Source organism: Arachis ipaensis, chromosome B09 (genome assembly GCF_000816755.2).
Source record: "Arachis ipaensis cultivar K30076 chromosome B09, Araip1.1, whole genome shotgun sequence".
In the NCBI taxonomy this organism is placed as follows: Eukaryota; Viridiplantae; Streptophyta; class Magnoliopsida; order Fabales; family Fabaceae; genus Arachis; species Arachis ipaensis.
This window is the reverse complement of record NC_029793.2, coordinates 136,819,419-136,830,723: the sequence shown is the minus strand read 5'-3', so window position 1 is coordinate 136,830,723 and position 11,305 is coordinate 136,819,419. Positions and strand designations below refer to the sequence as shown.

General features: G+C 34.2%; 1 protein-coding gene and 1 long non-coding RNA gene across 3 annotated transcripts; one reads left to right on the top strand and one right to left on the bottom strand.

Annotated features, from left to right (window-relative positions):
* Nucleotides 87-4,532, top strand: LOC110266305. Of its 2 annotated transcripts, none has more exons than XR_002353554.1 (2): nucleotides 87-295; nucleotides 3,146-4,532. It is a non-coding gene; the product is annotated as an uncharacterized LOC110266305 (long non-coding RNA). The 2 variants fall into 2 exon arrangements; XR_002353553.1 differs by lacking the exon at nucleotides 87-295 and adding an exon at nucleotides 1,109-3,009.
* LOC110266963 lies at nucleotides 8,823-10,493 on the bottom strand. Its single transcript, XM_021112061.1, has 3 exons — nucleotides 10,338-10,493; nucleotides 9,912-10,013; nucleotides 8,823-9,200 (listed from the first exon to the last, which is right to left on the bottom strand). The coding sequence occupies exons 1-3, from the start codon at nucleotides 10,491-10,493 to the stop codon at nucleotides 8,823-8,825; spliced, it is 636 nt and encodes a 211-aa protein (XP_020967720.1).

Below are 11,305 nucleotides of genomic sequence, written 5' to 3'. Positions count from 1 at the left end.
TCGTATATGTAAAATTACTCAAATGTCCCTACCATATATATAATGAATTGTTGAAGGCCCTGCTGTAGAACCCTAATCCCTTCGGCGCTCCCTCCTCCCTCGGTTCTCTCTTCTCAGTGTCTCTCAAGGCTCAACCTTCAACAAAGAACAAACCCTTTATCTGACTGGCATCACCACCTGACCCAGCTGAGGAAGAAATGTCGCTGTCTTCGTCCTCCTCGCCGCCAGAGTGCCCTCGCGTCCAGAGCTTCCTCGCCGCCATCTAGAGCATCTTGCCGTCTAGATCCTCTTCTCGGTAAGTTAGGGTTTAACTTTTTTTAATTTTCGTTTACTTTAATGTGATTATGTGCCTCTGGTTATGAGATTTTGTGATTTAATGTAAGTTATTGTTATTAATGTGATTATATTTTTGAGATTTCTTGTTATTAATGTGATTATAGTTATGAGATTTGTGATTTCTAAGATTTTCTTTGATTATATTTATGAGATTTCTTATTATTTATGTAATTATTTTTATGAAATTTTGTGATTTCTACATTTTTGTGAGTATATTCTATCTGGTTCTGAGATTTTTTGTTATTTATGTGATTATGTATATATGGTTCTAAGATTTTTTTTTTCAATTTTTTTTAATTTTTTAATTTTTTAAAAATCTATGAATATCCTGGAGTTTCCAGTCTCCGGCGGATACGGAGTCTCCGTTACCCATCGCAGGGATGGGACAGGGACAAAGACTAAATATGGAGGCGGGGGGCTGGGGGAAGGCATGTCCCCGCCCCGTGGGTACCCGTTGTCATGCCTATTTGCTCAATAGGATAATTGAAATAATACATTGATGAAGTAATCACATATGATCAATGGATAACATCATTGTACTAATCACTAACTTTCCTTATATATTATTAATGGATAATTGACTGAGAATATAAAGTATATAAGATGAATGCACTAATTAAATATATATAATTATTTGTGGTTCTTATATGGATATTCTACTGCACTAATATTAGTAATGATGTGATGTTATAAAACTTAAAATTTGTGCTTTAGCTGTGTAGTTCCATAAAATTATTGATGTTAGAGTTTTATTTTTTATTGTTGTTTCTGCAAAAATGGTCACCACAATACATATCACATTAGTAATTCACCATAAAGGAAGACTTCAAAGGGGATCAGATAGAAAGTTGTCATATGTAGACGATGAAACTACTAAAATGCAAAGAGTAAATGTTGATACACTTAATGGGTTTTTCATCAATGACCTACTTAAGGACATATGTTATCCTTTGATATATGACTTTTATTGGCTATAGTCTAGGACGGATATGGATGATGGATTGAGAATTTTGACGTTTGATTTGGATATTGTAAGGATGTATAAAGCTATTGTGAAGAATGAGAACAGAGTTGAATTATATACAGAACACCCAGTTAGTGAGCCAGTTGTTGTAGAAGATGCTGATAAAGAGGATCAGGCCCAAGAAGTTGACAAGGCCCAAAATAAACCTAGCCAAAGTTCAGTTAGCCTTGCTCCCAATTCTGAAACCAACGACCAACCTGTTGAGAACTCTATGAGAAACCCTCATACGGCTAATATCGTTTTCCAACCTCCACAAACACCTTCCCAACCACATGAACATACTAATCTAAACCCACCTCAGAAGCCAAAGTCTGTAGAATCTACTACACCAAAACTAATCCAGTAGCTTCCAACTCTACTGAATTTCACAGTTTGGGTTCTGGTACTACATTATCCCAAGGTCCCAACCACAACTCACCTAGATCCACTACGAATCCGACCTCTGGGGAGGTTCCACCAGCTGAATACCTAACTCAATATGTACCAATTCTCCACATTGATCCTCTCTCACAGTTAGAAACCATGGCACAACCCACACTACCGTCTGTGACTGTCAATGCTCTGGAAGGCCAAAACAATAGCAATGAAGAAGATGTGTCTGGAAGTAAGAAGGTTAGAAAAAAAAGATCCACAAAAGACCTCCCCCATTGGCCAAGCCTTTGTATCGAATGCTGATCCATCACGACCTCCATCAATTTTTATTCCGGTTGATAAGGAAGACTACCCAGATGAGGATGCGGGGAACCATTCTTACGAGTCTGAGGACTTGCAAAGCCATGCAAGTGAATCTGATGGTAAAGTTCCGGTGTTTTCCCAGGGCAATGTAGATGTCCCTGTTAGATAGGTTCGCTTGGAGTTAAAAATGGAGTTTGAGACACTTACACAGTTAAAAAATGTGCAAAAGTTCAACATAAATCTAGAGAGAAATATTTTCTTTCAAAGGATATATTTGGAGGGATCCAAGGCCATATGTGATGATAAAAATTGTCCATGGAAAATATATTGTGCTAAAAGAAGTTTTTCAGCAAGTTATCAAGTGAAGACTTTCGTAAATGAGCACACTTGCGAGAGAAAGATGCACTGCAAACTGCTGATGAAAAATGGGTGGTAGATGAATTGGAGGAAAAGCTTTAGAATCATCCTGAGATGACTGTTAAAAAGACAAAAACTTTTTTAAGAAAGAATATGATGTCCTTGTCAATGAGAGAAAGATCTATAGGTCAATGGCTAAGGCAAGGGAGCAAATTGAGGGTTCAAAGGCTGTCAATATGCAAGGCTGTGCAATCATGCCAATGAGATATTGAGAACTAATCCATGATCAACAGTTAAGATACATACAACTCCTATGGCTGATTTACAAAGTTTTATTTTCAAGAGAATTTATCTTTGTTTGGACGCATGTAAAAGGGGTTTTGTTTAGAGGGATGCAGACCTTTTATTAGGCTAGATGGAACTTTTTTGAGAGGTTATTATGGGGGCAGTTTCTTACTATGATTGGCAAAGACGCCAATAATCGTATTTTTTTCATAGCTTATGCAATTGTGAAGTCCGAAAATAAGGACAGATGGCAGTGGTTTTTGGAGCTCCTGTAAGATGATCTTGGTGATCATAGAGTTAACGGATTCAACTTAATGTCAGATATGCAAAAGGTAAGTAGACAATTTAGTTGTGTGTTGTTTATTTTGTCATCATTAATTCATATTCGTTGTTATTTATTTATTTATTTGTTATGATAGGCTTTCCTTCATTCTACTTGCTATATTATTAATTATGTTTGTGTGTCAGGGTCTTATTCCAGCCGTGCAAGATATCATGTCTAATGCTCATCATAGATATTGTGCCATGCATATATGGGAGAATTTTAGGAAGTAATGGAAGGATAAGAAAATGAAAGCAGCAATGTGGGCTTGTGCCAAATCTACTACTCTTCAAGCATTCACAGCGGCAATGGATAGACTTAAACGGCTAAATCACAGGGTTGAGAGTATTTGAATAAGATTAGCCCTCAACAATGGTCCAAATTTCACTTTAGTGAGTACCCTAAAGTGGACAACTTGACAAATAACAATTGCAAAACTTTCAATGAAAATATAAAGAAGATGAGGGAAAAGTCAATTATCACAATACTGGAGGAGGTTAAGGGTTATGTAATGAGAATTTTAGCAAGAAATAAGAAGACGGTAGTGGGTTATGTGGGTAGACTTACACCAGTTCAGCAGAGTAGACTGGAAAGAGAAAAGAGATAAGAGAGAAATAAATTATTGGAGGCCATTTCCTTTCGGGGATAACAAAAGAAACCTATCTGAAGTTACTGATGAAGGTCAGTGTTGATTTGGGCAAGAAAACTTGTAGCTGCAGGATATGGCAGCTAACTCGCCTACCATGTAAGCATGTGTGTACTGCCATTGCATACCGAAATCAGAGGCCTAAAGCGTATGCACACAACTGGCTGACAATGGGAGCATATATCGCAGCGTATTAATGAACTGTTCAGCCTATACCAAGCCAAAAATATTGGAAAACAGGAGGATACACACCCATACTGCCTCAAATTTATAGGAAACCAATTGGAAGACCTACCAAAAAATGAGATACCAATAGGGATGGTCCTAGAATAAACCCCGATCCCCATAGAACAAAGAAAAGATATGGTCCTATCACTTACAAATACTGTTTCAAGGTATAATGTATTCATAGTTGTTCCATCAAGTCGTTGCATTTATATATGTAGATGTGTTAGAATTGGTAATTTGTCATTTTGTTTTTGTTCATACTGGACATAATAGTAAGAAATATGATAGAAAAAAGGAGGCAATAGCAAGGGGAGATGCAGCAACATCTGGAGAAGGGCTGCAAGGCCAAGCTACAACAACAACAGAGCATGGTGCAGTTGTTGATGCTTTAGATAAATAGACTGTGAAGGAGCAAGAGATGCATTGAAAAAAGACATTAGAGGAGGCAGACACTGAGGTAGCAGCAAATGAGGTAAATATTTGAGTAATTCAGTAACTAAGCAACCAATAAGTAGTTTAATTATTTTAAAATATGGCATCTTAAATGTTGACATTTTTTTAGCAGGTCACTGTGAATAACTTGAAACTAGTGTCAATTCCAATTATATCTCCACCAACTAGGCCACTAACTTCATCTGTTATTAGGACTACCAACTATATATAAAAAAAAAAAGTATCACAAAAGAAACGTTAGGAGGCCTCTTCCTTCCTAGTCATCTCCTCTTAATCCAAACTCACCACATCCTTCTCCTCTTTGGTTACTTTTGAAAAATTTTAAAATATTTACGATTAAAATTGTCAAAAAAAACTTCTATCAAGAAAACGTATAACTTCTTTAACACAAATGTGTGATACAAAAAAGTTTGTTGCTATAAATTGTCTGTAAATTCACCTAAAATAAAAGATAAATAATGATGCAAAAAGTTTCTCTATTACAAAATGTTTGTCAATATATTCATAAATATACACCTAGTTTTTTATTAATTGCAACAAATTGTACCCTAAAAACATCAATAAACAATAAAAATAGTCCCAATAAACACCTAGTTCTTTATACAAAATACTTGCAGTCTATTATCTACATCAAAAGAGAGAACAATAAGATAGCCTTCAAATGGGTTTTCTCATAAAATTACTTGGAAATAAAATGTCTTACCTTCCATAGGAGACAACGACCAAACCATCTCCCAGGATTTGTCAATGTTCCAGATTGCAGTAGCACCACACTCTATCCACAGAAACATCTCCCACAAAGATTTTTCTCTTGATTGCTCATGGAAGACAAAGCCCCATCTCCATTGAAGCTACCACCCGAAGAACAATGGTTACCTTTGCTGCGCCTAAACATGTTAGGGTTTTTAATTTGGGAAGAAAGTTTAATTTGGGAAGAAATAACAATGGTTCATCTGAAGGGGAATATAACCGTAAGCCCCAACTTTCTGATTTCTCTACTATACCCTTGTTGTATATAATTTAAATAAATGAAAAACAAAAATAAAATGCCACTTCAAAACTAAACGGGCCACATTAGACTCTCAGCTAACGTTGTTGAGGAGCATTTGACGTTTGAGTAGTTTTGACAAATGGATCCAATCTTTCATGAGTAGAAAGTCTATTTTGATCTTACATGGGTAGTTTTGTCAGCATTTGTATTTTTCATGGGTAGATTTGGTTGTTTTTCTATTAAGTTTTATTTTTTTTTAAAAAAATTAACATAACCATAATAAGATCGTATACAATTTAACCAAATAGATAAAATCAAACACAAATTTAACATAATAACATACATAAAAAATTTTCAACATATAAATTAAAATAAAATGAATTAGATCTACTTACACAATATATATACAAGGACATTTAAGTAAATTTTTTTCACGAGTCATCGTGGGACAAGTATCTCAATCCCCGACTCGTCCTATTTATTCGTGGGGATAGGTCCCAGTCCCTGTGGAAATTTTGCGGGTTTCTATTAACCTTCCCGTCGTGGGTAATTCCCAATTCCCACGGGTATGGATTTGTTTTGCCATCCTTACTCCCATAACTTCTCTCTCACCATTAAACCATTTCACCGTTACCATCATCTTCTTCTTTAACTTTTCTCTTTTTTTCCTAAATGTTCGACTATCATAACCACATTACCATCATATTAATATTTTTTAACATTATCACACCACCACCGCTATCACTATCACTAATATTGCCGACATAACCAACACTACTGACCAATTAAAAACTGAAAATTAAATGAAAGGAATATATTGAAACTGTAAATTTTAAATACCTCATTTGGATACAAGTAGTGTTAAAAGAAATTAGGAATATGGAACAAGGATTAGAGCCCTAATTTCCTGAATCAAAATGATAAATTTAAGAAAAAAACCTATCAACGTAGTAAGAAAAGTCGAAAAGTTGCAAAGCCACGATGGAGAAGAGCATAATAAAGCAAAGACAGACAAATTAAAGTAGAAGACCACGGCGGGGCGACAATAAACTATGGCTAGCTTATAATCCGCCAGGCTCAGGGGATCCAAAAGCTTCTCGTACCTCACATTGTGCTTCAGATTGAGTTAGATTCAAATCTCAGTGAAAGTTTAGTCATTGTGGTTATTGCGACAACTGTGACAAAGATGGAAGGTATGATGATGGAGTTGGAGGTGGAGGAGGTGGTGGGAAAGTTATTGAGAAAAGATTGAAGTTGCATCTGGTGAAGGACGACTTGAGCTGTCGCAGTGGGTGATAAAATGGAAAGGGTTGAGAGGGATGGCAGTGGTGGTGGTAGAGGGGAGAAACTATGTTGGTTGACAATGAAGATGATAATATTAATGATAAGAGCGATTTGATGATGATGAGAGAGGAGGTATGAAGGAGATGTTGTTGTAGGTAGAGATGAGAATGATAATTTAAGAAATTTAGATAATTTTTAACAGAGTCAACTAAAATTTAGCATTCGATTAAATTTTCAGACGATACTCATTTTTTATAGATACAAAATTAGTTTTGTTCTTTTATGAATAATTTTAGGCCATAATTTTAACAGCGTATGCAACTTTTATGGTATAGATAGTTATTTTTTTTAATAAGTAACTTCAAGAGTAGGTAAGAATGAAGTAAGAAATTCAATTTTAAATTGTGGAAAATTAAAAAACAAACAAATTCAAATTGATCAAGTGCATCTTACTCTAAATTTAAAATTTAAAACAGTTCAACTAGGTATCCTTTATAAATGGTACACTATTCAGCCTTTTATTACAATAATTTAAAAAAAATAAAACAAACACATCTAAAAATTATGAATAGATTTAGTGTCTTTTTAAAATTAAATACACATCCAAAATATAAAATAAATAAAACTGAAATTTAAAATTTAAAACTTAAATTTTAAATTTTTGTTTTAGATTTAGTATATTTAGTTATTAATATATTATAATTTAAATACACATCTAAAAATCAAATTATTCAAAATTCAAAATTTTATTTTAAAATTCTAAAATAAACTTTAAACCATCTAATTATTAACTAAACCCATACAAAACACTCATAGAAGTAGAGAAGTCACATTTTTCCCACATCCAAATCCCAGAGGCTCACATCGAAAACTCAGCGGCGCACATTGAAAACTCACATTTAACTTAATTATTGATTTTAATAATTTTAAAAACATTAATGTTCAAATAAGTAACGAATAAATCTAACTAATAATAAAATAATATTACAATCATAAAAGAGATTAATTGTATTTTTAGCGTTTATATTTAAATGCTAGAATTTATGATTTTGGATGTGTTTCAAAAATAATTTATATATAACACCATATTTTTAGATGTGTTATAATTAAAAAAAAATTAATGAACATACCATCTATATCTTCTTATTTAAACTTTTAAATTTTGGATGTGTTTCAAAAATAATTTATATATAACATCATATTTTTAGATGTGTTATAATTGGAAAAAAAAACAATTTTTATGAACATAGCATCTACATCTTCTTACTTAAACTTTTAATTTTTTGTGCATCTTTAATCAAACTAATTAAGTATGAATTACTTTTTTTGTACCAACTCTATTATTAAAATCAAATAAGATCAGCGTAGTTCTAATTAAATAAAATAGATTATTATGTTTATTTTTAAACATAATTAAACAATGGGACAAAGAATAAGAATAATCACAATAAAATATAAATTTAAATTAGTATATTTACTGAAAGAAATGGAGCCACTACAGCAGAGGCGGAGCTTAGCGACGCTTTTTTCTCCTTTTAGCGGCAGTTTTAAACCGCCGCAAAATATGTTGCCGGCGGCTATGGTGACCGCCCTCGTTATGAGCGCTGGGAGTGAGTTCAGCGGCGGTTTCCAGCAACCGCTGGTATAACCGCCACTAAATATGCATTTCGCGGAATAGGTTAAAAAAACCGCCGCAAAATTTAAATTCTACGATTGTCTTCTTGGTTACCAGCGGTTTTAAAACTGCCGCCAATCAATTAAGTTTTTGCAAGTTTGAATGAATTTTGCGGCTATGTTACAACCGCCGCAGTTAAGGACTGGTTTGTGTATATCTTTACAGGCAGTTTCGAACCGCCGCAATCCCCGATACAACTGTCCTATTTTTTTAGTCATTTTGGTGGTTTAGAACCGCCGCCAAGTTCAGAAAAAAATTAAAAAAAAAAGAGATGCAAAATTTGGGTTTTTATTTATGAAATCACATAAAATTTAAAAATAATATCATCAAGTTTTGTTCCTTGGATTTCTAATTATTTTAGGAGTGATTGTATTCATGGATAGAATCTAAACTTGTGACAAAACCAGAAAAATATCTGCAAACCACAATGTATTTATCAAAATATCAACAAAATAGATCTCTTGCTAAGAGTTGCATAGTCTACCTAAAAAAAAGTATGCATCAATCCAAAATAATTTCAATCCTAAAGTACTATTTTCTACTATATCATTCCATTGAAAGCATCCCTGCAGCAATCTCTGGTGGCAGCTCCTCACCCTGTCGTTGAAAAAGATAAATTAAAGCACTATCCATTACCTTTATCCTTTTCTTGTTTGTTGCTGCTTCATCTTCCATCGCCTTCCTTTTCAACTTCTTGGCTTCCAGTTCTGTCTGTAGTTCATTCAGCTTCCTTTGCGTCTCCTCTACTTGTACTCTGTTTACTGACGGTTGCAAATTTGTACCAAAGAGTTGACTAGGAGTCGGTCCAAAACCCACTCCACGCACTCTACCCGATTTCTCTCTTCCGAAAACCTGAGCAATGGAATCATTTTGGGACAATACTCTAGATGACTCATCCTGTTGCTCAATCTCCAGAAGTCTTTCCTACAGACATAAAATAACAATATGGATCCGATTCAAGAACATTCAACTTAATTAAAACTTAAACTGAGTTTATATTTGAGGCACACGATAAGCATAAGCATGCATAGGGATATACATCTGAAGTGAGAGTAGAGAATACTTTTGAATGGATTGGATTCCAGTTCTATCACAAAATCAATTTGAGCAACCACAAGACACCCAAGTACGCTATAGTTTTCATCATTCAGAATTCCCTGGATTCCAAGACTTATACTGTTCGTCCTCTATTACTAAACTTGGATTCCAAACTTCTATTGTTCTCGCTCTATTATTAAACTTAATACCTATTACAAGCTCTCTGAATATCGCTCATTTAAGTAAATGTATAAATACATAAATAAATAAATAAATAAAATGGGCAAAGAAATAATTCAATACTAGTATTATAGTAATTTTGACTAATTGCTCCTAATCATGTGTTACATATATATATTTTGAAACAAATAATTAGAGCTATTAAAACATCATTATTCATAAAGCAATTAACAAAATTTCTGCCCAAATAAAGAACCTTTTCGGTCATACAGATATTTTGTAGACATTGAATGAAAAGAAACCCACAACTTATTTTCAGCTCAGCACATAAGGAATGGGCAACTAAAAAGCAGCAATGAACTATGGATGCATTAGATATCATAATTTTGATGACTAATCATATTAAGTTGTACTTACACCAATTTCTCTTGCCTCATCATTAATATAAGAGCCATCCCTTCTTTTGTGAACCTTGATCCATAACTCCCCTCTACTGACTATCCTTCCTTCTTGTTCTGACTGAAATAACAAAGTTTAATCCATCACCGAAATCGACTAATCAGGGAGAATGTAGACACAGAGATAGTCCAAGGATTGAATTATGCAAAGCAGTACAAAAACGAAGAGTGAATAAAAAAGTACACTACCTCTTCTTCCCTCCGCCGAGCTAGGCTTTTCGAACCACCAGTGTGGGTATACAGCTGTTTTGATCGATTTATCGCGTTTTTCCTGCACTTCTCCTATTGGTCCATCAGAGATAAACGGGGATTAGAAACTGTTTTAAAAAAGACACAATGCAAAGGTGATTGTACTATATTATACCAATATAAATACTATTTTTACCTTCGTCTCAGGTTTGGCACGATAATCAAGGTACCATCTCCAGTGATCTCGATCAATTCCCGGCGGACGGTTCTCGATATTTTCTTCAGTCGACAATGTTGGCTCGTAGTAATCATCATACAACCTCAGCCTTGTATCTTTCCAGGACTTCCTCATACTTTTCAAAATATTTTTTTTATAATCCCGTCACTATCTTCATCAAACTCAAAGATTTGCTGCATAAATGACACGATTTGTTAAAAATATTTGCTGGAATACTCCCTGGTCAAGGAGCAGGTCAAAGGTAGCCATCCATTACAAAAACATCTTTTAGCAATAAATAATAAATCGAAGAAGCTGCACCAACCGACGTGAACCCAAAAAAATGGAGTAAAAGATGTCTATTGACTCAAATATAATACTGATTAAAAAAATGCACAAAGGATTGAAAATTGTATAATATCATTAACAGCAATCCATAAGCCAACAAATCAAAAAGAAAAAATGCCAACTCATATCTTAAGATACACAGAAGTTTGTGAATAAAATTGGTGCATTCATGAACACTTCATATACAAACACTTTGTGTTATATTTAAGTTATTTTTAATTTAAGAATAAATTACTATTCCTAAAATAATCAATTCTAATCATGAATAAGCAGATGTAACTTAGATCGGATATAAACTCTTACCTTGACACATTCGAAATAAACTTTGTCTTTAGTGGTAACGTGACGCCAACTTTCCTCACAGATAGAAAATTTTCCGTAGTCAGATCCAAGCATACCAAGAACGCCACTCAACAGGCCAGCTTCGTCTCCAACTGGCTGCTTTTCATTATTGAACCTAAGCATGATCCTTCTACCATTGGGCCGTTCCATAGCCTCCCTCACACTCAGTTTAGCCGGTTTGATTGTGCCATCGAAATCTACAAGCCAATTATAAACCTTTATATATGTCTCCGTTGTAGACCGTTTGCACGAAGAAA

Coding starts and splice junctions, on each gene's coding strand:
- LOC110266963 (XM_021112061.1), bottom strand. CDS start 10,493: ATGAGGAAGTCCTGGAAAGATACAAGGCTGAGGTTGTATGATGATTAC. Junction 10,014..10,337: donor GTGCCAAACCTGAGACGAAG/GTAAAAATAGTA, acceptor TTGTTATTTCAG/TCAGAACAAGAAGGAAGGAT. Junction 9,201..9,911: donor ATGAGGCAAGAGAAATTGGT/GTAAGTACAACT, acceptor TTATGTCTGTAG/GAAAGACTTCTGGAGATTGA.